The sequence below is a fragment of the Balaenoptera acutorostrata genome, chromosome 5, assembly GCF_949987535.1.
Source record: "Balaenoptera acutorostrata chromosome 5, mBalAcu1.1, whole genome shotgun sequence".
Taxonomy (NCBI): Eukaryota; Metazoa; Chordata; class Mammalia; order Artiodactyla; family Balaenopteridae; genus Balaenoptera; species Balaenoptera acutorostrata.
The window spans coordinates 48,880,789-48,908,414 of record NC_080068.1 but is presented as its reverse complement, the minus strand read 5'-3'; the positions used below and the strand labels follow the sequence as shown (position 1 = coordinate 48,908,414).

At 34.7% G+C, this 27,626-nt stretch overlaps 1 protein-coding gene across 9 annotated transcripts in view; it reads right to left on the bottom strand.

The window, feature by feature from the left end:
- CNOT6L (CCR4-NOT transcription complex subunit 6 like) overlaps positions 1-27,626 on the bottom strand; it is a 141,559-nt gene that overhangs the window by 10,812 nt on the left and 103,121 nt on the right. For all 9 annotated transcript variants that reach the window (XM_057546388.1, XM_057546387.1, XM_057546389.1 and 6 more), the window contains 6 exons: positions 26,046-26,114; positions 23,219-23,376; positions 20,616-20,770; positions 9,688-9,839; positions 6,882-7,109; positions 4,479-4,681 (listed from right to left, as the gene is read on the bottom strand). In XM_057546388.1, coding sequence (XP_057402371.1) covers positions 4,479-4,681; positions 6,882-7,109; positions 9,688-9,839; positions 20,616-20,770; positions 23,219-23,376; positions 26,046-26,114 — 965 coding nt within the window. The remainder of the gene's footprint in view (positions 1-4,478; positions 4,682-6,881; positions 7,110-9,687; positions 9,840-20,615; positions 20,771-23,218; positions 23,377-26,045; positions 26,115-27,626) is intronic.

Sequence of the window (27,626 nt, the reverse complement as noted above, 5' to 3'; positions counted from 1 at the left end):
TACTGCACATATTTAATCATTCTAATCTGTTCTTAAGTTTAGAATATTCATTTTCACAAATCCTGGTGTACTATAAATTCTGGATTCCTTGATGCATAACAGTACCTCAGCAAAAAACATTCAGTAAAGACCTATCTATGTATTCAGTTGTATCTCTCAGAGCTAAATGATTCGGTTTATCTGATCAGTAAGTTTCAAAACTAGTGTGCTTTTTTTGCCCCAGGCTATGTATGCAAGAGTGTGAAGTCAGATTTCTTCCTTCCCACATCAAGAGAGCCTGAGCCCAAGTACGAAGAAAGAGTTCCACACCTGGAAATACCTATTCATAAATACTATACACAGTGAGTTCTAGCTAATATTTTTAAATGGTATCACAGTGAAATGGGCTACTTTACTAAAAGAAAAAAAAGAAAAGAATTCAATGAAAAAAATTATACTGTGAAATTTCGGAAACAATTACCTTAGTTTGCTGATTTTGACATGACCAAGACCAAAACAACAGAACAGTTCTTTTGAGGGAGAGGGCCTTATTCAACATTAGATACTTTAACCTTACTTTACCACAAATTAAGGAACCTACGTGAATCCAGGGGAGTACTTTCTGCCATTAATGCTCCAAGTCCAAATAGTCAAGAAATATTAGCGCAATGTATTTTTATCCCTTCATTTTGGCTAATGCCTAGTTTTGCAGTGACATTTTAGGAAAAGGGTTGACAAGAGTTACAGTGGTTTTACTTTCTTTTATGAGACCACCCTTTGCTTCAGCAAACACATTTAAAACATTTGTGTTTTAAACAAAACACAAACAAAACATTTTCAATTATTTATGTTGAATAAAACCTCTTATATCTTATCACTTTATTATAAAGTATCATTATGCATATTAGCTACTAGAGTTAGAGAATCCTTTGCAAACATAGGCCCCAATAAAGATGTTAAACATTCCAGAAAGTAAGAACTGGAGATATCACTTGTAACTGTTTTCTTGGTTTGAAACATCCAGAGTAAAAGCTCTTATCAAAACCCTTAGCAAGTTCATGTCTGAACTCGCCCGAATATTTATACATATGTAGGTACACTTGTACACTGTATCATATTCACAAAGAAGGTTACAGACTAATGATTCTTAACCTTTTCTGATTCAAACTGTTTCTTTTTTAAAAGACCATAAAAAGGTGGGAAAAGTCTTTATATTAGTAAAGTCTATAGGTAAGTCTATAGAAGTGTATATGAGAAAAAAGTAAAAACAATGAAAATAGTTTATGAGGTGACATTATGCTAAGCTTTGTTTTGTAAAAGAATGTGAGAAAATTATACACTATACATTTCACAATGTGTTAACAGAAAGATTTACTACTTGACATAATAGGGAAACTGTCCTTCCTCTTTTCATTAAATGGTTCAGACACACCCTTAGATTGGCACGGGGCAGGAGGGGGAGCAGGTGATGGTGAAAGCAGCGGCAAGTTTGAATTAGGCTGTTTATTCAACTTATCTGATGTTATGAACTGAATGTCTGTGTTCCCCCCAAATTCCTATGTTGAAATCCTAACCCCTAACCTGATGGTATAAGGGGGTGGGGCTTTTGGCAGGTGATTAGGCCATAAAGATGGAACCCTCATGAATGGGATTAGTGCTCTATAAAAAGAGACCCCAGAGAGCTCTCGCTCCGCCATGTGAGGATGCAATGGGAAAACAGCTGTCTGCAACCCAGAAGAGGACCCTCATTAGAACCTGACCATGCTGGCACCTGATCTTACACTTCAAGCCTCCAGAACTGTGAGAAATAAATTTCTGTTGTTTTATAAGCCACACAGTTTATGGTATTCTGTTATGGCAACCTAAACTCACCAAGATACCTTGTCTACAAGTAATTCTCCTAACTGCTTACCCTTCAAGTCATTCCAAATCAGTTCTAGATTAAATGACTCTGAGTTCTAAATACCACTTTTCTACATTTCTAATTTATTCGAGAACCAAGAAAGTAAAAAAATGCTAAGCCAAGTAAACAAAATTGAACAGTACTCCATTGATGCAATGGCAGAACACCATACTTGGATCTGTATTTAATGCTAATCACATGACATTTTTACATTTGATGTTACCTATCCTTTTTTACCAACTGCCTTCAATATTGGCACAGCACTAATTACATAAAATGCTTTGTATGAAATTGAAAAGTTTATTGTCTGCTACTTGGACCAAAAGCTTAATTCTCTCTAGTCAGGTATGCCCTTAGTTTGTTCTCTGATCATCCTTCTTTTCCATCCTATTCCACCCTCCCATCCATCTACCCCGCCAGCCAGCGTATTTATCTTCCCATTCATGCCTCTCTCGCACGGATTTATAGTTCTGCCCTTTCTCACCCTATCCTACATATGCAAACATCAAACACTCTCTGAGCCATGCACTTTTGGTTCTTTAACTGTACTTCTTTAGGCAATATAAATGGTTCAATAAGATTCTTTTATTCACTTATTAATACATGTAAGTTCTTTTGAAGAAACATCAACAAAAGGTTTGAAAACAACTCAGATGACAGAGGAAGATGGCTTAGATTAATATTCTAAACCTTATTTCCCTAATTTTTACTTTGTGGATAAGGTAAAAGCAACCTTTATAAAAGCCTAGTTAAGGTAAAAATGATTTGGTTTTTTTACCTACACACAAACCAAAAGAACAATAAGAGTTGTAGAATTACTGAACACTTATTTTAAGGAACTTTATTTTAGGTTTTCTGGGTTGTGCTGTGCTGGCAGAGCTGTATTATACACCACTGTATAGGATTTAACCTACAGTAATCTGTGTATCATTAAGTCCCGAGGTTTTCCTTTAAGCTTACACAAGAAGCCGTGGTGTGATAGAGTCAGCTAGTACTTGCTTTCTTAGCACTTCATCCCAACTCTGTGTTCAACAGTATGATGTTGGGAGCTTGAAATCTACTACAATGGGAATACATGTACCACAGAAATCAGCAAACACTACAAATTTGGGCTTCTTTTTTTCTCAGAAAGCTGATTATTAAATATTTACCAGTACATTACTGCATATGAGTGATCTGAACAAAATCAATTATCTCTGAATAGTATTTTCTACTCTAACAGCAAAAATACTAAAATTAGATTCAACTTCTAAACAATCCTTTTCCACTTCTTGATTACAAAAACTGACCAATAACATAAGCACACAAATTTCCTTTCTTCTTCCTACTATCTGTTTCTTGGAAAGGGGCTAACAAGCAATGAAAATGGAAAAAGGTTATCGGAGATGTGTAAGAGCCCAATTCATAAATTTCCTTTGGTATTTTATTAAATTCCCCATCTAGGATTCTTACTCCTAACCACTTTCTAACAACTGCATTTTCTCAGGATTGTATAAGACTTTAAGGATAGATGCCTGAAATGCCAGAAAGTCAAACAAAGGTACAATAGAAGAGCTACAGGCAGACAGAGTGATTAGAAAACTGGCAAAGGGAAAGGGACTGACTACAGAAAATCACTACCAATCAATGTTTCAAAAGAACAACTGGGGGCTTCCCTGGTGGCGCAGTGGTTGAGAATCTGCCTGCCAATGCAGGGGACGTGGGTTCGAGCCCTGGTCTGGGAGGATCCCATATGCCGCGGAGCAACTGGGCCCGTGAGCCACAATTACTGAGCCTGCGCGTCTGGAGCCTGTGCTCCGCAACAAGAGAGGCTGCGATAGTGAGAGGCCCGCGCACCACGATGAAGAGTGGCCCCCGCTTGCCACAACTAGAGAAAGCCCTCGCAGAGAAACGAAGACCCAACACAGCCATAAATAAAATAAATAAATAAATTTAAAAAAAAGAACAACTGGTTTTGTACAACTGGCCCTCTAATTTTTTTTTTCTTATTGTGCAAAAAAAAAAATCTTTCTTCTCCTTTTACTAAGCTGGAATGGTCTACTGCCTGGGCATTGATTAGCATGACAACACGGATATAAAATAGACCCTAAGCATAACTTTCTCTAACCCATCTCACAAAGAAACCTGGAATATATAAAGATAAATAAGATATCAATGGAAAGTACTAAGGAAATTTTGAGGGAATATTCTACAGATTCATTCAAGATGAATGTAGCTATATCAGGTTGCTTATTATTTGGATCCTTACTGAAAGTTAGGGATGGTACGGACAAGTGAAGATTAACTATATTAATAAATATAAAGTGCTTTTGAACAGTGCCTGGCACACACATAGTAAAGTATTTTGGAATTTTTTGCTATTATCATGGTTATTTGAAATTTGAACGAATAAGGGTTCAAAGAGAATTCTCAAGTCAACAATAACCACCACAAAACCTAAGAAACCTCCTTACATTATGTGCACACTTAGCCAAGACATTTTGAGAATGTAAAAAATCCTGAAGATTATACTATTAAGCATAAATAACACATATCTTTCTTGTCACATGTTTGTATTTGACATAATTTCTATGCCAACCCAGAGGCTGTCACTCACTTTGAAATCAAAGGTGTAATTGGTGTAAGGCATCAAGTTATTTTCATAGGCGCTCTTCAGTTGGAAGCCATGTGTGATTCTCCCTTCTGAGCTTCCATTCTTTCCATTGCAGCTGAAGTTCATAAGACACTCATTGTACCTTAGTTCCTTGAAGTCTTTATGGTTGTCAGCTACTCCTCCATTGCTTAAATATTCCACGACACCTAGTAGAATAAAGAAGGAAGAAACACTACCATTTAGCATTTAGACCTTACAGAAGACTTCATGGCCAAAATCTGTTGCCAGGTGCATGCACCAAGTTCAGAGTGGTTTTACTACACTGAATATTTACTTTTACATATGAAACTGCCTTTTTGTTGTTGATGCTAAAGAAATCAAATATCAGCAATTTCATATGGTTCCATCAAACTGAGGTGTATTTGCCTACTCCAGAGCAAAACATCCTGATCACCCAGAAATATCTTCAGTTTTCTTAATGGTTCTTCAAGCTGAAGATGATTCCCAGGGTCTAGGATGGCATTCACCAGGAGGGTCTTGACCCTAAATATTTTTAGAATATTATTCCAAAGCACTATCTCTTTAGCATTTCACCATTCTATGCAGTCAATCAACGACTTCTGGAATATGTAAAATATAGCATACATTAATAAAAAAAATTTTAAATCATTGACAATAAAAATAGATTTTGCATCTTCAACACTGCAATGTCTAGCTACAGCTAGGCAACATCATTCTTTGTTTTGAGCTACAGTGACACTAAACAGTACATTATATGCTGGAGGTATACCACTTGGTCAAAAATATTAGATGTGTCTAAAAAGCTGAAGAGAGTAGAGGCATTCAAAAAAAGCTCACCACTTCCACTGAATAAGTAAACATGAAAAAAATACCACAACCCTTCTTATGACGATGATGATTACTAAAGTTTGTCAGTCATCTCTTTCTATTTGTGATCAGGAATGACAGCAACATATATAATGAATACATGATGAGTGCAACATCAGTAGTGTGAATAGCTGAAAAGGAGCTATCATTTATCCAGCAGTTACTACATGCCAGGCACTGCTGTAAGTGCCTTACACACTTAAACCTTACAAACAACTCTATGAAGTGGATAAAATGATTATCCCTTTATTTAAAAATGAGGAACCTAGCCATAGATTGCAGAGCTCCTAAGTGGCATAACCAGGATCCAGGCCTGACAGTCTGGCTTGAGTCAACTCAGCCTGCTGTGATGCCAAATGATAGCTCATTGGCTTAACCAAATCAAATGAGATGGGGGAAACCTGTGCTTGAGAGCAATTTACTCAAAAAAAAAGAAAAGGATTAAAAAAGGAGGACATGGTTAAGGTGTCAATGGGCCTAAGGGCTGAATACAAACATCTGTGAAAGGATGATTTCGGCATTTATTTGCTAAGGAGAAAAAGCAAAGGTGTTTTCTAGATTTGAGACTTTTATTAATATTACAATTGTAGGCATTTGGGTTATGTTATATTTATTCTTGAGTGGTTATTTTAAACAATTTAAAGTAGCTTACTGAAAATAAACAAAATTTAGAAAATGCCTCAGTAACAGCAAAACCGTGATACTTTAATGTTTTACATTTGAATTTTAATATCTAAGTGCAGAAGTGATTTTTTACAAAGATCTAGAATAATTTAAGTTAGGACATAAAGTAGTTAAGTGGAGCTCAAGAAGTAATGTGAAATCCTAAGATAATTTTGATTACTCTTCTGCACCTAATATCAGAATTCAAGCATCATTTAATGAATTCACTTAAAGGTTGCCAACATTATTAAACTAGATAGCTACCTGTGCTGCATATTTTCTGGTTGCTTCTTCAGGTCACCCTTCTCCACTGCATTCGGTGCGGCAGGAGGCTGACCTTTACTTGCATCAACTGCAAACCCCTCCCCGCTCTAGCTTCTAGTTGGATTTGGTCAATGGACAGCAGTGGCGAGAGATCAGAGGACAGTAGCAGAGTGAGGCAGGGATATATATTCCCCTGGCTCGTCAGTTTGCAAGGGATTGATTGCATCCCAATTCAAATCCATCGCTCCTATTACATGGCCCTCTCCTCGTAACTATTTTTTCCAAGTTCTGATAACAGCTCCCACCACTTTTCCCCCTTAGGTGTGCAGGTGGTGAAGGGTCCCTATCTCCCCTAGTGGCAGGGTACTGCATCCTTCACTGTTTTATGTCCCTAACCCTGCACACATCTTTGGAAATAGCTTAACTAAATAAACTCTCCTCAATTACTCCATGCTCCATCCCTGGGATTCTTACTGATACACTCTATAATTTAGAAAAGAAAGTCTCTACTCAAAAGTTAAGAGCTAACTGACCTTTCAACTAGAAGTAAAAACAAAACTGAAAGTGAAGAGGAAATGATGTTATAAATACCTGAATCTGGCAATGAGTTAAGATCTGCACATAGCACCAGCGGGATGGAATTAGGATCTGCAGTTGGGCTGCCAGGCCTACTTGAGGCTTTCTCCAGAATGTTTTTAACCTCTGAGACAAACATCATGGTCTGAATGAGTTTCACATCAGAATACTCTGGGTCCCAATGCATGTGGGCATTTGCCACTATAAGCAGCTGTTTGTCTGCAGCATGAATAGGCTTCATACCTAAATTTAAGCATTAGGGAAACAAAGGTTAAGATTATACTTTATGTATCAAAAAAGCAGTATCTTAAGGTTTTCTCCCCCAAACCCATAACCACTTCTTTATTCTTTTCCATTCATTTATATTTTCCCCTTTATCTCATAAAGTAGTTCTTAGAAGCTAAAGTGCTGAGATTCTGGTAATCCCAACATGGGGGTCGACAAACTGCAGCCCATGGGCTAAGTCTGGCCGACCACCTGTTTTTGTACAACCTGCATGAGCTGAGGCTGGTTTTACATTTTTAAAGATTCTACCAAACATTTTTTAGAAGATTGTGATAGAGGCTATATGTGGCCCACAGAGCCTAAACTATTAACAACCTGGCCCTTTACAGAAAAAGTTTGCCAACTCCCACTCTCTACCCAAGTTAGGAGCTATACTGTGATGTAACCAACATTTAGTTATAGTACCTTGATTTGCTGAGCTTAGTGTAAACAAGCAGTTTAAATATCTCTGTCATTTAAATATCACAGTAACCTAGTGAGGTAGGTTTTCAGTTATTTGAATCACCTAAACCTTAATTTAAGTTCTTCCTACTGCCCAGAACTTGTTCTCCTTGCATTTCCTGAGCACATCAGTGACAGGGTCAGCGGTAAAAGGCAGTAACATTATATTAACCTATACAAAATAAAGTAAGGCAGTGAATTTGCTATGAATCTGCTACCAAAACAAATTCATACCACACACCCAAAAGAAGTAATGTAAAAATTGAGAATTAGGGAGTAGTGTGCTCTCAAAGTCTGGACATGGGTTTCACACTTGGCTTTATTACTAATTACTAACCTTTATTTCTAATCACTTAGCCATTCATTTGGACAATGAGGTATTCTCAACTATAAAATCTCTAAGGTTATTTTTCCCCCTAAAATACTGTTTTATAATTCTGTCAAAATAAATATTAACATGGTGGATGAGGATAACACATTAAAAAACTTGCCCTTTCAAAGAGGCCATACGTACCTCTGAAGGGGCAAACTGTGACAATTCAACTCAGTTAACACGTACTGACAGAGAAAAAAAGTGTCCATAAAGTTCTTAAGGCTCAAAACTCAATATGCACGGTACGATGCCATTTAAATAAAACTATACACATATATGTTAGTAATGTGTAAAGAATGAGTAAGAGTTACTCCGAGAGGGTATGAATAAGATGAAGGGACTCTCACGTTTTACTCTATGTACTTTTGTACTGTTGGAATATTAGATACATACAAAATTAACTTTTCTATAGAATTTCTATAAGTATCTCTTAACATTTTCTATTAAAAATATCAACTCTGCAGAAAGATCTGATTTTCTTAGTCTACTATTTTGGTAAAGTTTCCGTCTTACCAAGCTATAATTATCTTTAATGTTGAGTAAAAAAATAACTGAAGTTATCTTTCATATGTGACAGAAATGTTCATTTTTAAAGCAATCTGATCATTCTCTAAGCTCTCTTCTTTTCCTAGGAGTTTCACAGTATCACTTTTGGCTGTAGATTATATGTTCACTATACTAAATATTAAAAACTTGCCCCTTCAAAAAGGCCATAAGCACCTTCTATAATATTAAATTACTCTTCCAGGAGTATAAGAGAGAGGTATTTCAGAATGTGAAAGTTTTAACTATATAATTTGTAATTACTCTTCTGCAAATTAAAAGGAGAGTAAAACTCTAAAAGAAATTCAATGTTCGCATTACCAGAAAAAATGGTACCAAACTTTTGAGAAGAATGAGACTGGAAAGGACATAAAAGTCAGTAAAAATGGAGAGGCTAAAAAAGAAGAAGGAATTTAAAATCTCACATCAAAGACTGATTGTCTTTGATGATGGATAAACTGAAGAACAGTGAGAAAAGGAGGTTTGACAGATATGCATGGTCTGAATAATTCAATCAGTACTTAAGGCAAAAATCTTTTCTTCTACAGGTAGTAAGTAAAGAAAAAAAATTTAAAATAAAAGCCCTGATGTTGTCTTGACACCTTCTCCTTGCTCTTACCTAAAATATAGTTAAGTAAACAATGAAATGCTGAAAGGCAGGCAGTAGAGAGGGGAAAAAAAAGGTCTGGATATGCAAAGTACATAATGAGTTTCTTACTTCAAAGGAAGCTATAAATATCTAAAGTGGAAAACAAAAGTACCAGGTAGATAAAAGATGCCTCTCTTACCCTGACAATGACTGAGATATAACAAAGAAATTAGAGAAAATGTGCGAAGTACTTAACCTTCAAGACAAAAGATTTCACAGTCAAGAAGCTAAAAATATGGCTAAAAGGAGAACCAAATCATCATAATTTCCAAATTCAGCTTAAAACTATTCTTATTTCAAATAACCTTCTGGAATTAATGGCATAGTGAAGATTTTCCTTTTTACAGATTACCTGGCAAGTAATATTCCAAGATATAGATGACGCTTTACACAATTAGTGCTGTTTTCCAGCCTGTCTCCCTTAAATTTTCTCAAAAGACAAGAAAATAACTATGCAATAAATATCAGCAAGACTCGCTGCACTTGAGATGGTGTTTATTTTTTCTAAGAATATTTTAAACTGCACTCACCTGCTCCAAATAGTTCTTTGTGGACCTCTAATACCACAGCGACACCAATATTATCTTTTGTCATCACTCTGTTCAGCATAGCTTCGGATCCATCTGAATTAGCCATTGCCACTTGGTTAAATTCCACTGTATGCTTCTGCACCAATGTAAATCTAAAAGGTACAATGCATTAGTATTATGATATTAGATACTTGGACTATCATGCTAAAAGCCATTAAATGAAGGGAGCACAAGGTATAGATGCTACTCATTGTCTCCCTAGTCACTTTCTAGTTGCAAGGGGCCTTGTGATATAGTTCTGGCCAATGAGAGGAAAAAGGTCTGATTACTGTAGAAACTTTCTTGGAAGTGCCACCTAGCAGAGATGGTGTGTGTGCATGTATGTGTATGTGTGTATTCCTTTACCCTTTTATATCTCTGCCCCTGTGGTGAGAAACAGGAGGGTAAAAGCCCACTCTGAATGGAGAAGCAGCTGAACCAGTTCTGGACTGCCATTTTTGGACTTCTTGTGTGAGAAAATTACTCTCCTCCTACTTCTTTAAGCTACTGCTGGGATTTTCTGGTATTCAAAGGTGAACACAACCTTAACTAAGTCAGCAGATTAATAAGAAAGAACAGCAAGAGGGAGGGGATATGGGGATATATATGTATACGTATAGCTGATTCACTTTGTTATACAGCAGAAACTAACACAACAATGTAAAGCAATTATACTCCAATAAAGATGTTAAAAAAAAAATAAGAAAGAACAGAATAAAATCTACCTACCCTGTTTGCAGTTTTATTCTCACCACATCAAGAAATCTGTCAAGAAAATGCAGGGACACACCCTTATCTCGGCTAAGTCGAAGCCGATTTTTCCATCTGGCTTTTACTAGAAAGCTGGAATTAGGTGAATGTAAGTGAACAGAAAGAAAGATTCTATAAGATGAGGAATGGCTCTCCCTGTGATAATAGCTTCTGCATCTGCACTAATATTTCCTTTCCTTAGCGCCAAAGCAGGTATTCTAGCATTGTAGGATTTAATAGAATTGAGTCTAGCACTGTCATTTAATAGCAGTATGACTTTGGTCAAGCCATTTAACCTCTGTCAGCCTAGTTTTATTAAGTTTGTGAAGTATTTATAAACAACCAAAAGCTACTAAATATACTGTCTACCTTTCAGTAGGTTTTAAGTGGAGAAAAGACATCTTTGCTCTTATAAAAGGTCCCCACCCCATGTTCTCCTAGCTTTGAAAGAGAAGCCTGCACACATTCCTTCAAAAATACTGACTAACATCTTACTGTGTTGCAGGGCACTGCTAGATGAAATAACACTCCTCTCCTTGCTCCAATTCTGAATGTCTCAGATGCGCTGAGAAGAATAAAAGGTCGGGTCATGTGCCTACTCCTAAGCCAGAGTGATTAAAGGGAGTGCAGTTTCCACCCTCTACCTTAAACGGGATATTTAAACTGAAACATGAAGGATGAGGAACTACCAAGGTGAAGAACGGAATCAAGAGCATTCCAGGGCTTCCCTGGTGGCTCAGTGGTTGAGAATCTGCCTGCCAATGCAGGGGACATGGGTTCGAGCCCTGGTCTGGGAGGATCCCACATGCCGCGGAGCGACTGGGCCCGGGAGCCACAATTACTGAGCCTGCGCGTCTGGAGCCTGTGCTCCGCAACAAGAGAGGCCGCGACAGTGAGAGGCCCGCGCACCGCGATGAAGAGTGGCCCCCGCTCGCCACAACTAGAGAGAGCCCTCGCACAGAAACGAAGACCCAACACAGCCATAAATAAATTAATTAATTAATTAAAAAAAAAAAGAGCATTCCAGATAGAGGAAGAAGAGAGAGGTCCTGGGTCAGCAAACAACTTCATACATTTATAGGTTAGAAAGGAATGGAAGGGTGGAAATGGTGTTGGAGATTAAGAGGAAGAAGACTGAATAGGTTCTAAGCAAGGATATGTTATTATTTGATTTATATTTTTTAAGATCATTGCAGCTGCATTGTAGAGAATAAATTACAGGAGCCAAAGTTCAGGAATTATGAGAACAATTAGAAAGTTTCTGAGGTTATTTGGATGACAGATGATGGTGGCTTAGACTAAGGCAAGAGAAATAAAGAGAAGTAGGCAGATTCAAAATAAGTTCTACAGATACAATTGATCATCCTCCATATCAGACTTTTAAAAATGTCTTTAAGCAGTGGAATACCTTTTTCAAACAATTTCTGGTAAGATTCTTATATATAAAACAGATAAAAGCAGTATTACATTTAAATAAATCAATCACTGAAAATGATGAATCTGTTTTGATTATAAAAATTTGAAATCAGAGGGTATAGATGATAATTATAGTCATATCAGTCTCAGTACCCAGTTTATTTCTCTATTCTGTTTTGGTTACACAGTATTAATAATAAAAATCCTGATTCACACAGACACACAGATACAAGTGGTAAATAACTGACTTTGAACTCAGAAAAAGCAAGCAGGCAAAAACTCAATTCAGAGGTCTGCAACAAGTCAACTAAGCAGCGTATCAGGAACATGTTATCAATTTCCAAAGTGTTAAAATTTGATATTTGAAACATCTGAGTGAACATGTTATTTTTAAATTACAGTTTAATTATTTGTATTTAATTTTTGAAATATCTTATAAATATTAACTCTTAAGGTTTATTTATAGGAACCTAAGGTTCTGTAGCAAAGTTTGAAAATCCTACTTAATAGTTATATTTTTAATATTGGAATATTTTTCTTCTACCAAAGTCAGGTTATTATTTGGTAGGGGTTCTAATAATTAGATATTCTCTCCCCCCCATATCTAATATCTAACTATTAGAACTAATATATCTAATTATTAGAATTGTCTAATTATTAGAGAATATCTAGTTATTAGAACTGTCTTCCCTAACTAAAATTTGTTTCCCTGTATCTTTCTTCCATCAAAACTAGACCTATATCATTTCTTTACAGGAATATAGAATTTCTTTTCCATTTGACACTACTTTAAACATCATCCTCAAGTCTTCCCCAGAAATGAAATCATCAATTCTTTATATGATATATGGTGTAAAACAGTTGTTCATTTGAAAAACTCAAGTTCACCCAAAGGTGCAGTACCTAGAACTGGGCAAAAATGAACTACTGCCTTCCTCATTTTTGACTGTATTTTTGTTAATAAAGACTGAAATTGCACTTGGGGACAGCCATATTATTTATAAGCCCAATAAGTACTAATATATATCTAAAACTTTTTGGTCCTTTTAGCTCTTAAACCAGGTCTCTTCAGTTCTGCATTTATAGATGCTTAAAAACAAACAAGTGAAAAAATGATTTTATTAAGTTACATATGTTTATTATAGAGATTTGGAAATGAGTTAAAAACATAAAGAAAACTTCAAGTCACTTGCAATCTAACACCCCCATCAACAAGTCAATATATTTCCCCAGACTTTTCTCCATGCACGTGCACACAAACATTTTTTATACAATTAGAATAATACTCTAGGTCTATATTAATGAACATTCTACCACGGACATTTCCCTATAAAATACTATATGTTTCAAAAATCAATTTTTATGATTGCATTATAGTCCACTATACAGATTCACCATAATTGAACTATTCTGTGTTGGACATTTACTTCTGATATGAGCTATTATAACTAATGCCGTTAGTTATAGTAATTAACATTTAGTTTAGTAATGAACTTTTTTCAGTGTAAATATTCTTCTGTGCTCTCAAATAATTTTACCTCTTCCTCTTTCTTTCCCTTTAACAATCTAAGAGTAGCAGACTTTATTTCTGTTGAGTATCATTTCATGAGCTTCTGCGCATTAGTTCACCCATTCAGATATTAAGGGTATTTGGAAACTACATTCTGTTTTTCCAAAAGATTAAATATCCCTGCCAGCTTTTCAGTTTTTATAAATCTTATATGTATATATATATATCTTCTCTTAAACAATCAAAATTCTCAATAGGACAGTACAAATAATAATAAAAATAAAAATAAGGGGTCCGTTATTGAGGATCTACCTTTTATCAAGACCTGTGATAGGTACTTCATACATATTAGTCCTAAAATTTGTTAAAACTTTGCAAAGGGGTGGACATGAAGAGATGCTGCCCAGATTCCTCATCAATCCTTCAGGAATTGCTCCAGTTGCAGAGAGCTGCCCCACCAAGGTCAAGTACTTCTGGGAGTGGCACATATCCAATTACAGATCAAAAGCAAAAGATAAAGGTCTGGGGATTTTGGTCCCTCCTGGATTAACTCTCACAGGCCATTTTAGCTCTAAAGCTACAGGGTGGGGTCAGCTGAGGCTGTCCGGGTCTGCAGCACAGCTCTACTCTCTATGCTCATTTCTGCTTTTTCCCCTTCCTTTCCACAGTTGTTGATCCCTAATAAACTCCTAAACACCAAAGTAACTTGGAGTCTTCTTTCTGGAGAACTCAAATTGCAACAGACAGTATTACTATTACCATTACAAAGATGAGGAAAACTGAGGCTCGCAAATTTTTTGGAAAATGAGGTGGTTTATTTGTCCCCAGTATATTAGGACTTTTCCTATACACCAATATTCATGCCATCTATTGGGCCGGCCACAAAGTCCGTTCGAGTTTTTCTGTAACATCTTATGGAAAAAACCCGAACGAACTTTGTGGCCAACCCAATACTCCTCTAATCATACTCTGGCAAGATATTTTAATACTATGGGGACATGGGATATAATTATATTGATATGGAAACCTAACTAGTTAAGGCACTTTAGTGACTCTCTTGGCTTACCAATCTCCTCTTCTTGGTTTGCCAATCTCCTCCTTACCTGGTCTTAGTCTTTCCACTTTGAAAATAATTCTCCTCAACAGAGACCATGAAAGCAAAATAGAAGTTGCATACCTCTGTTTTTTTCTTGATCGTCAATTAGTGATGGCACAATCCACAAACATATACCCCTTTACAGTGCATACGTTATTTAAAATATCCTCCTCGTTGCCTCAACACTTTCACCCAATTTTCCCTTTTTCTTAATTTTCATGGCAAAGAACATAGGTTCATAAACTCTTTTTTTTTTTTAACACATACTTGGTTATTGACTTTTTTAATCAAAAAGAAAAAAAAAAAAAACCCCAAAACAAAAAACACTCCTTTTAAAACTAATCCTGAACAATTACCCGGTTCATTAGATGCCTCCAACTACCCCTCCAACTTTCTTCCTCATTGTTAGTGTAATTTATAATTGTATTGCCTTAGTTTTGACTTTCGAAACTTCCCAATCTTCTTGAGGTATCTGCTTTTTAATGTCTTTGGTTTCAAAAAGTTCAGAAAAATAACACCAGTTTTCCTAAATAGAGTACATGTCATTATAACTTACACCTCCCTCCTTGGGGCTTAGAGATACTAAAAGGGTCAGGGTTATATGCTCAATTTTATTATTTCAGCTTCACCAGTAGTTGAAGAACCAAAGAGATAGTTGAGAACTAAGGAAAAGAAAATTCCTTCTTTCCAGTGAGAATTAAATAAGAGCATAGATACACTTCTTGAACCATAAGAACTTTTCAGGGACTCTGCTTTTACAAAATGAGATTTCCAGCACCAGTATAGGGAGTTATAATCTCCTATAACTTATCTTGTGTTTGTGTTTATTTTATACTATATTTATAATACATTTATAAAATAGTAAGAAATAGTTATCCATATTCTATCCATACTACTTTAGAACAATACTATTTCTTACTTTCTCCTCTCCTACCTACAACCAAATAACCTTCACTCTGCTTCTACTTTCTGTTAACTATGACCCTTTCTGATCACATTAAACTCACTCTTAAACCTAAACCAAATAGAAGTTTTTTTATTGTATATTCAGTATAAGATGCTATAAAATGTGTTCTTAGGTCCTTTCAAGTAATCATGGGAGTGCCAGAAAACAATCTGCTAGAAAAGGTAAGCTTAGAGAGTGAGATAAATAGGGAAGAAAAGTGGATATTCACCATCCTACCTATATTTGTACAACACTTTTAACCACTAAAAGCACTTTCACATTCTTGATCATTTTAGCCCCATACGAAACCTCTGAAGTTAGGCAAAACAGTTATTATTATCCATACTGGAAAGGTAAAGGAAACTGGCATAAAGCAATAATTTTATGTTTCAGATTAAATTAATGGGAAAGCTAACACTGGAAACCAGAAATCACAATCTCAGATTTTAAAATTCTAAACACAACCACCACCTATGACAGACAAAATTAGTAACTGAGAAACTATTAAGACAGGATTATCACAATAGGTCATTTTGGGACAACACTATAACCTCTGAATGACCTCTTCTCAACCACAAAACCATCTGTCGTAATACAGAAGGAAAAACAAGGACTTGGCCTTACCTGGTACCTCTGAGACAGACAGCAGAGGCAATACAGTAAGGACTAAGCACCATGACAACCTAGTTCCCAGTCCTATTGGAAGAGACTGCCTCTTCACAGTGTAATGGTCACACTGTTCTAAAACTGCTGTTTTCACCTTTCCCTTTCTCACTGATTTGAAACAAAGCATGATCAGATCAGAATTGCTAACCTCAGGAAAAGCAAGTAAGTCTAGTATCTAGATCTGGTTTCAGCTCCATTTTTCAACATTTTGGATTTCTTCAATTTGTGTATCGGGCTCCAAGACTCCATTTCTACTAACTGTTTAGTCTATAGGGCAAAACATGGGAAAGAGAAACTTTCTGACTCTAAAAAACTTATCTATAATAACAGTCTCTTCTTACACACACACACAAAATACAGGCCTATATGTATATGCCTGTTTTATAAAATATTTTGGACTAAAGAAAACACCTATTAAGATAAAGGACAAAGATAAAGGTGATTTCTGGCATCTTATCAACCAAAATTTCTATTTTCTGGTATCTAATTACCCAAAAAAAGATGTTCATAATAACCAAAAGGTGCTACCAAATCTTGAAGTGCCTTCTGAATCCCCAAAGATTAAACTAGAGTGAATACAATATAAAGTATAATGTACACAATATAAAATATAATGTATTCTAATTCTCTGAATAATGGTCTGTGTCCCAGCCATTACTAAGCAATATACTATCCTTCCATCATGATGGATAAGAGATTTTTATTATAATATTTTGCTAAAAATAGTGATTATTATAGTTTCCATTTATTGTTACACATTCTGTACCACTGTTTTCCATGAAGGGAAAAAAATGTCATCAATGAAGATGAGAAATTATCTGATACTCTGGTTTTAGAAGATTAAGACCCTGAGAATGAGTACAGAGAATTGAAGCACTCTTCTCCAGCTATCTTTTAACTGTTAGTTTTGTAAATCATATAAATTCTCTTACAAGGTAATACACAAATATGTACAAATGAGAAAATAAGGCCAGAAAGGGTAAGTGACTCATTCAAGATTATACAGCTACATAAGCAGGAGAATCACCCGGCTTCAAAACAGTCTCTTCTTTGCACTGCATCATTTCTCCAATCTGAAGAAGGAGTAGAAGAAATGCAGCATAGTATACTTTGTGTTAAATTCCAAATAGTTTGGCATTGGATAGATAACATGACCATCAGCAAGTTATTTGGCACTGTTCAAAACAGGTGGAATTTAACAACATATCACACTCAAGGTCTTCATCTGTTGCTGGATCCATGTTACTATTTAGGCAAAAAGTCGAAGAAGGAAAGAAATGCAAATGATACATCTAAGTATTTCCTATGTATTTATCTCTTAACTAATTTACAGCATTTTTAATAATTCAAGTATCAATTTTCAAATATTTGGTTGTTTAAAGTTTCCTAGACAATTATTAGTTCAAAAATCTTAATTACCGCTAGTAAATTATCAAGGCAGTTTAGACTTTCCTCTCAAAACTGTGAAGGGAATGAAAAAAATTTTATGTATTATCATCTTTCAGAAAGAAACAATGGCAAATCGAAAAACAGATTGATATTACACGTCTCAATGTTATCAGTAATTCTTTTTTTAATTATGGTGTTTCAAGGAAATTTGTGCGTGAATACTGGTAACAAATATCAAATTCAAGGCAGTATTTCCCAAATGAGGTAACCTTTTAAGAGGTACAAGTGATATTGGAAGCTGAAACAATAAGTCTAAAGATAAACAACAAGGACATACTATATAGCACAGGGAGCTATACTCAATATTTTGTAATAACCTATATAAGAATCTGGAAAAAAAAATATATATGTAAAACGGAATCACTTTGCTGCACACCTGAAACTAACACAACATTGTAAATCAACTATACTTCAATTAAAAAAAAGTAATAAATATTAAAAAAAAAAGAAATCTAAAGACACAGTTTAGTACAGTGGTTAAAAGCATTGACTGTGAAGTCAGATAATCTCTATGTCTTGGTTTCCTCATCTATAAAAATGAGGAAATAGCTCTATTCCTACCTCTGAGGATTGCTTTAAAAATTAAATAAGATAATCAGTATAAATAAAAGAAAACAGCCGACATGTAAACACTATGAAAGTAATAGCTATTGTTATTTTAAAATTTGTAAAAAAAAAAAAAATCACTAACCCACTAGAAGAATTTAGCATATCCTGACCTCAAATACTTCAGGGCTGTGTACTAATTATTAAACAAATGAAAAATCTCTATTAAAAAGTCACAGAAAAGATATGAAAGTAGGTACAAATAAGTGAAAAGAAGGGGCTCAAATAGCTTTCAAATTCACTTAATTCATTTACTTAAAATAACATGCCAGGTTGGTAATAAATAGGCCTGTATCAATAAAAACATTGAAATGATTTGTTATAATAGGCACCAAACAGGAAAATATAGGAAAATAGTCACAGGCATTTAGTAGATGATTCCCTATCTAATGTATCAAACCTAAGTTATTAACTACAGGATACAATCTCTATGAGAATCCATATATTTCAGTCTTCTATTGGAGGTTCCTTCAAATTTTCCACTGTAAAACTGGCAGCCTTTATGAGGCAAAAATACACTTCTCTCTTTTCCTCAGGATGATAACCAAAGGAATCTGCCTCTAACCATCTAGTCACTCAGCCAGCGTTCAAGAGATAGCCTTCTATGAAATAATGCCATTTGCAGCAACATGGATGGACTTAAAGATTATCATACTAAGTGAAGTAAGTCAAAAAGAGAAAGACAAATACCATATGATATCACTTATATGTGGAATCTAAAATATGACACAAATGAACCTATCTAAGAACAGAAATAGACTTACAGACATAGAGAACAGACTTGTGGTTGCCCAGGGGGAATGGAAAGGGGGAGGGGCAGTGGCGGAGAGATGGATTTGGAGTTTGGAGTTAGTAGATGCAAACTGTTATATATATAGAATGGATAAACAAGGTCCTACTGTACAGCACAGAGAACTATATTCAATATCCTATGATAAACCATAATGAAAAAGAATATAAAAAAGAATGTATGTATAGCTGACTCACTTTATTGTAAATCAACTATACTTCAATAAAAATAAATAAAAATAAATAGATACATAAAAGAATGAAAGAGTCACATAATAAAGTCTTCACAATTCCAAACCAAAAAAAAAAAAAAAAAAAGGGAGAGATAGCCTTCTAAGTGTGTTACAGCTCTGCACCCTCAAGTAGGAAATGCAGTTCCTAAATCCAATGCACACAACATCATAAACCCAGTAAGAGAGAAATACTAATATTGCAAAGGATTACAGAAACAGAGAAATATGACAATAATAAAAATATTTCCAGGACACTTAATGATTTACGAAGTTCCTATCCATTCGTTATCTCCTTTAATTCTTGTCGCTAACTCTGAACAGATAGTCTTTTCCATTTTAAACTCAAGAATACTAAAGCACAGAGGTCTCTACAAGATTGTTTATGTATTTTAATAAGCAGTCATCATCTTTTTATCTTTGACTGTATTTTCATCAACTATATTACAGCCCTGAAAAAACAAAGGTCATGATTTCTGTTTTCCATTTCAGGTCATGACCGCTTTCCACTGTCCTGTCTCAGTCAATCCTTTAACTCCCTACCTCCATAAGCTCTGTGCGTGTCCTCCCTTATCTATCCTTGCATATCTCCATCTCATATATACCATATTAGATTGTGATTTTCCTACTAGAGCTCTGAGTGGGATAGAAACTATATGTCTTTGAGTCTATTGTGACTAGCACAGCACTTGTCACAAAGCAAATGCTCAGTAAACATTTAGTGAATGAATGACTAAATAAACATATAGAATGTTAATTTAAAAAGATGAAAAGTTCATAAAATGAATGATTCTGAAAAAGGTCAACTAGCAAAAAAAATCTACTTTCTTTTTTACACAAATACTAATATTTTACTTCATGAAAATATATATAGAAATACAGTATCATTCAAGTATATACCCTTTAATATTTTTAATGTAATTTGCCAAAAAAAGCATAAAGAATAATACAGTAAACATTCTTATTTCCAATACGAATCAGTATAAATAAAACAGCTGACATGTAAACACTATGAAAGTAATAGCTATTGTTATCCTAAAATTTGTTAAAAAAAAAAAAAAAATCACCAACCCACTAGAAGAATTTAGCATATCCTGACCTCAAATACTTCAGGGCTGTGTACTAATTATTAAACAAATGAAAAATCTCTATTAAAAAGTCACAGAAAAGATATGAAAGTAGGTACAAATAAGTGAGAAGAAGGGGCTCAAATAGCTTTCAAATTCACTTAATTCATTTACTTAAAATAACATGCCATGCTGGTAATAAATAGGCCTGTATCAATAAAAACATTGCCTAAGAAATAAAACATTACCAGCAGTTTTAAACTTTTATATTACCTGTCTATTTCAGGGTCAAACCAAAGACAATTTCAAATGTGTGGTAATTAAAGAAATAAGTACACTATTATGCTTCATTTCCTTAACTCACTTTTCTGTTTTGAAGAATATTGCACAACCATCCACATGCTTTCTCTCCTGCTCAGACATGATTTTGGCACGTGACTTTGGAGAAAAAAATCCATCATATCCACGCTCCTTCAATGCTGGCAGAAAGAGAGTGAAGTATTGCTCTGTTTCCACTTCCTGAGACGAAAGAAACATTATCATTGACATGACAGAGGAAAACTAAGATATAAAAATGTGCAGCATTGTGAGTAAGGTGTGACCAAGTTAAAATACTTCACTTAAAAAATATTATCTAAGTACCTTACCTTATTGCTGGCAGCCACCATTTGACAATGGCAGCTTTTTAAAACCTAAGAGAACCAGTAAGTAACGTAATTTTCTCATGCTCACACAGGTAATTGGTCCCAAGTCTCTTGACTCCCAATTTAGAATTCATTCCACTATACTTCACTTCCTCAACTGGTAAATGAACAATGAAAGTTGGTCATATTATCGATTAGGTGGTATGGAATAGCAAATTTTATATTATAAAGAGGTAATTTTAAAAATTATTTCAAATTTCTCAACTGTGGTGGAAAGAAATGATACTCAAGAGTGAGAAGCTTAAGATCTACCAAAAAAAATTCTACTTAAGGAATTTTTAGGTACATGAATACCAATAATCCAATGGTCTGTGTTAAAGTAGTAATTATTAAGTTAGACCCATAACATATTTTTAACAAATCTTTCCAAATGAAATAATCAAGTGTGAAGATAATGATTTATGTATGCTAATGCTCATAACAACATGATTTTGTAACAGTGAAAATATAAACAGCCTGAATGTCCAACAGTAGGGAAAATGCTAAATCAATTAATATATATTCATTTAATTGGCTTTGAGGAATTTTAGTAACATGGAAAGTGTATTAAGTGCAATAAACAAGAAACAAAATACATCAATGGTGTGATCTCTATTTTGAAAACATATCTGTACATATCTGTAAATAAATAGGCAAGTGAATTTTTTTAAGAGTGTACAAGAAATACTTCAGAAGTTTTAACCCAGCAACTGTATTTGGGATATGGGATTAGGTGTTTTCCTCCATTATTCTTTATATTTTTTCAAAATTTCCAACTTCTCTAGAATGAACACTTTATAATATAATATTACTTTAAATATGTTCTTACTATAATAAGAACATATTTTTAAAATTATGATCCTCTTTTTTTATATTTTGGGCTTTGTGATCCATTTTCTATCTTTATTTATTTATTTATTTATTTATGGCTGAGTTGGGTCTTTGTTTCTGTGCGAGGGCTTTCTCTAGTTGTGGCAAGTGGAGGCCACTCTTCATCGCGGTGCGCAGGCCTCTCATTATCGCGGCCTCTCTTGTTGCGGAGCACAGGCTCCCTGGCATGTGGGATCTTCCCAGACTAGGGCTCGAACCCATGTCCCCTGCATTGGCAGGCAGATTCTCAACCACTGCGCCACTAGGGAAGCCCCATATGATGCTTTTATACTTCATACTATACTTCTGAATCAAAAGGAGGACAATTAAGTAACTACAACAAGCCTATGCTTATTTGCCTCCTCCTCCCCCCAATTTTGTGTCAGTTGTCAGTGTTTAAAACAAAATTTAATTTCTGAAGACTTCTTGTTATTTCCTAGGAAGTCAAATGAACCATGGGTAATAACACAAATATAAATAAGCTGTTCTAGTACAAAAAAATTATTATAAAAAGTAATAGCTTTCTTAAGCTATGCTGAAAAGGAGGTATGACATTATAACACTTAAAATTTTTAATACCTTTAAGCATTTAATATGCTTTGAAAGTTGCTAAGGAAAAAGTACTAAAAACTACACATAAACCTTCTTGGCCATTCATTAGCTGAGTGTTGAAAAGAAGCAATAAGACAAATATTTCAATGGAAAGGTACTTTGTCAGTTAAATTCATTATAAAGTATCTAGATTTCTGAGGTTGCTTTTAAAATAAGGCAAAAATGCATGATTTATAGCGCAATATTTTTAAATGTTTAAAATGCTTATCACTGGGACTTCCCTGGTGGTCCAGTGGTTAAAACTTCACCTTCCAATGCAGGGGGTGTGGGTGCAATCCCTGGGTGGGATCCCTATTCAGGGAACTAAGATCCCACATGCCTCGTGGCCAAAAAAACCAAAACAGAAGCAACATTGTAACAAATTCAATAAAGACTTTAAAAATGGCCCACATCAAAAAAACAAATGTTTATCATTAAAGAACAACGGTGGGCAAGTAATTCTGTTTTACAGAACCCATTATAAGTTAAATTTATAAACCTTAGAGATGCAATATTCTGCAGTTTTCTCTTTCGGCAATACCAACGATTTGTTCATAAAATGAATTAACATGAATAGTGTGGTGAGATTACTTTCATGTAAGAAAATAGTAAATGAGTATAAGTTGGTGGCTATACTTAGCAAAACAGTTTCACTGTAGAAATATCTGAAGTGCTTATTAAAATTGTCTTTTTTTTTTTAAGAGGAAAGAAAATAATTGCTTTGGGTTTTCCTTCGAACACAGGAACTCTCCCAAAAGTAAGATCTTCTATAATTTTTAGGTTCACCTTTAAGTTAAAGACAATTTAATTTCTATAGTGTTACCTGAAGACTAATGATATCTGCGTCACAGTTAACAATTTCTTCCATAATTCCCTTTTTCCTGTATTCCCAGTTTAATGCCCAGGATGGGCAATAGCCATATAGCTGCCGGGTGGCGTATTTATCACATAACACATTGTAACACATAACCGTGAATGATGCTAAGAAGTGGGAGAAAAAAACAACAGACAAAAGGGAGAAAATTAGGCAATGTTTTCTAAAGCAATATCACATATACACCTACACAAGCACACATGCCACACAAACATACCCCAAATATCTTCATCGTGAAATGCCTTGGGCAAGATTCCGTTAAACTATACCTACAGAACTTCACTGGAATCCATCACACCAAAGTTCTTTTACCAGAATTAGACTAATACTTCATATTTGTGATTTTTTAGAATATTTTAATAAATAAAAATTCAACTTTTAAATCAGAATACTATTTTTTGCACATAATTTACTGAGCAAAACTTTTCTCTATAAATGGAATAAAAGTAAATTTTAATTTCTTTCTCGTTAAAAGGCTCTAATTTCATTAACTTGTATTAACAAAATATCCATACTTAATACTTTTTTGGGCCTCTTACTGCTCTCACTGCTCTGAGCCAGAAGAATATGGACTAACAAAGTTCAGTCATAAGAGAATCCTTTTTTACCAAATCAAATGTTCATTTCTAAAACTAAATTCTCATTTTAAAATGCCTATAAAAGGACTACAAGCAAACTAATAGGAAAACGCAGCTTGTATCCCTGCTACTCAAAAATGTGCTCTAAGTACCAGCAGCATCAGTTATCACCTAGGAACTCAGTACTGAAGAATTTCTGGCTTCACAAAGACTTAATGAATTGGAACCTGCAATTTAACAAAATCCCCAGGTGATTCATATGCACATGTACACCAGTTTGAAAAGCCCTGATTTTTATCATTAATTCTCTATCCTGGCTGTCCATTAGAATCAATTTGTAGAACTTTTTTAAAAAAATGCTGATACTCAGCACCCTACTCCAGACTAATTAAGTTAGTATATTAGGATTTGGGTATTAATATTTTTAAAAAGCATCCCAGGTGATTATAATGGGCAGACACAGTTGAGAATCAAGTACTTAATAAAAGGTGAGGAATCCAAGAATGAAGTAACACTTGATTGAAGTTGATTCAAAGTCAGATGATGGGAAAGGTATTAAGAGAAACTTAGTTCAACGGTCCCCTGGAAATCTGACTGGTGGCCATTTTGTATACTGGTACCTCTTTTCACTATCTGGGATTAATTCTTACATAGTTTAATTACCATTATAGTTTTGTGGCTATAAATCACCCATAACCATTGTTAGTTATTATACACATCTCCCTATGCATCAGAAGTAAAAGGCATTTTTAATCTCTTTTTTTTTTTTTGTAGCACTGATTCTACTCACGGAAGTCAGACATCCCAAGAAAAATCCATAGTGGTTTTTCAATAAGGAAAACCCAAGAACACATTACTTGAGACTTCAACAACTAATAAAAACTTGTTTCTGTTGTTCCTCTTCTTAATGGAAATGAAGGTATGTGATATTAGGAAAGATCTTCTTCAAGATTATGTTAACTCGTGCTCAGAAAGGGAAATTACTTTGAAGAACTAGAAAATGGTGTTTTTAATATCATTTTAATACCAGAAAGGGAACAATTAATTACACATTAAGGAAGGCTAAACATAAAATAAATCTGCCTAACTTAAGGCTTTGTAGAAAAACTGAGGTATTCGTTTTACTCAGACCATCAAGGTGAATCCTGATAACAGAAGTGTTATTCTTGATAACACTGATACAGTACCTCTTAGAACAGGCTGATACTATGGCTCCAGAGTGTGGTGGTTTTAAAATTATTACCTCTAGAAGATACAGAAATATACTGATATGATAATATTTCTCAGTGTTGTTAAAATATAAATAGAACCATGAACACATTACACTTCCCACATCGCCCGATACCTAAGCAAATGATTTTTTCTGAATCCTTCCACTTCTTACCTTAAACTAAAAAAAAAAATAAGACGGGCTTTATATTGTTGTAAAAGTACATAATAAATTCTGTGGTTTACCCTTTAAAAATTAAGTATCGGTATTCAGTGATTGGTTTACCTTCATATTAAAACAGTAAAATTTTCATTTTTAAAACAAAATTAGGTATCATGAAAACTATCACTTGTGATTAAGAGGAATATTAATTCATAACAACTTATTTTAAGCAGAATTCCCAATCATAAAATGTCTAATAAGCAGTAAGAAGCCCTATAAATGTCAAATCATCATTGGTCTGCACCAAAAGATAAAGGTTTATATTTCCTACATTACTGCAGTTCTAGAAATGCTAAATCATATAATTAAACTGCTCAAATCTTCACTCTATATCATTTCTATACCCTTGGCCTGGTATCATATTTTGTTTCCAATATAGTAAATTTGACTCAGTCTAAATTATCCTTCTACAAGCGTTATCAGCCTACCCACTCAAGAAAGATAAAGTATCTAAGTAGTTCAAAATTCTTCAGAAGAAAATTCATTACTACTCATTTTTCTTAAATCACCAAACCCTATGTGAAGATGCCATTTGGAAAGCTCTATTACAAGAAATAATTTTAAAACCAAGAGCTGCATCATTGTGAAAGGTATGAGATTCCTGTACATAAGCCTTAGAGTAGACTTTTAAGTCTATTGATCAGTATTTTTAAACGCATCTACTTAGGGGAGGTAAAATGAAGGCCTGCCAATTTTATCACAAAGTCCAAATGGCATTTCAAGTATATCTGAAAAAAGTCAAGGAAGAATAAGAAAAACTATTTACCTGATGGCAGAATTTGGTCTCGTTCTTTTAATGTAATCCATGGCCTCGGAGGAAGCTGCTCTGGATGAACTGGAAAAAATGTATATTCTTTTAAACATATTTTCATATCTTTCTAAAATCAGTATCATTTGCTTTATAATGTCAAATCAGCTTCTGTTTTCTCTTCAGCTATAATGTCCCACAAACTGACTTAAAAATATAGTACTGAAATATAATGAAGATTTAGAAGCTGAAGGAAGTTAACGAAGGGTTCTGCATAAAACACGTAACTAATATCCAAAAAGAACATGAGGAAATTCATTAGTGGCATTTATACTTACACAGTATTTATAAAAAAGTACCTATTTAAAACCTTAAGTAAGGTTGCTTCCATGTCCTGGCTATTGCAAATAGTGCTGCAATGAACACTGTGGTACCTGACTCTTTTTGAATTATGGTTTTCTCAGGGTATATGCCCAGTAGTGGGATTGCTGGGTTACATGTTAGTTCTGTTTTTAGTTTTTTAAGGAACCTCCATACTGTTCTCCATAGTGCTGTATCAATTTACATCCACCAACAGTGCAAGAGGGTTCCCTTTTCTCCACACCCTCTCCAGCATTTATTGTTTGTAGATTTTTTGATGATGGCCACTCTGACCGGTGTGAGGTGATACCTCACTGTAGTTTTGATTTGCATTTCTCTAATGATTAGTGATGTTGAGCATCCTTTCATGTGTTCGTTGGCAATCTGTATATCTTCTTTGGAGAAATGTCTATTTAGGTCTTCTGCTCATTTTTGGATTGGGTTGTTTGTTTTTTTGATATTGAGCTGCATGAGCTGCTTCTATATTTTGGAGATTAATCCTTTGTCAGTTGCTTGTTTACAAATATTTTCTCCCATTCTGAGGGTTATCTTTTCGTCTTGTTTATGGTTTCCTTTGCTATGCAAAAGCTTTTAAGTTTCATTAGGTCCCATTTGTTTATTTTTATTTTTATTTCCATTTCTCTAAGAGGTGGGTCAAAAAGGATCTTGCTGTGATTTATGTCACAGAGTGTTCTGCCTATGTTTTCCTCTAAGAGTTTTATAGTGTCTAAAGGCAGGACAGGAATAAAGACGCAGACACAGAGAATGCACTTGAGGACACGGGGAGGGGGAAGGGTAAGCTGGGACGAAATGAGAGAGTAGCACTGACATATATACACTACCAAATGTAAAACAGATAGCTAGTGGGAAGCAGCTGCATCGCACAGGGAGATCAGCTGGGTGCTTTGTGACCACCTAGAGGGGTGGGATAGGGAGAGTGGGAGGGAGACGCAAAAGGGAGGGGACATGGGGATATATGTACACATATAGCTGATTCACTTTGTTATACAGCAGAAACTAACACAACATTGTACAGCAATTATATGCCAATAAAGATGTTAAAAGAAAAAAAAAAAAACTTAAGTAAGATGTTATGTCTTAATTACGCATGTAAATTGTGTTGACCCAGCCTTGTTTCCAGCTGGAAAATCAAAGCTATGTGAAGTTTCAACACACTGATGAACAAAATATTCAAATATTTTTAAAATAGAAAAAAACAAATATGCATGCATAATAAAA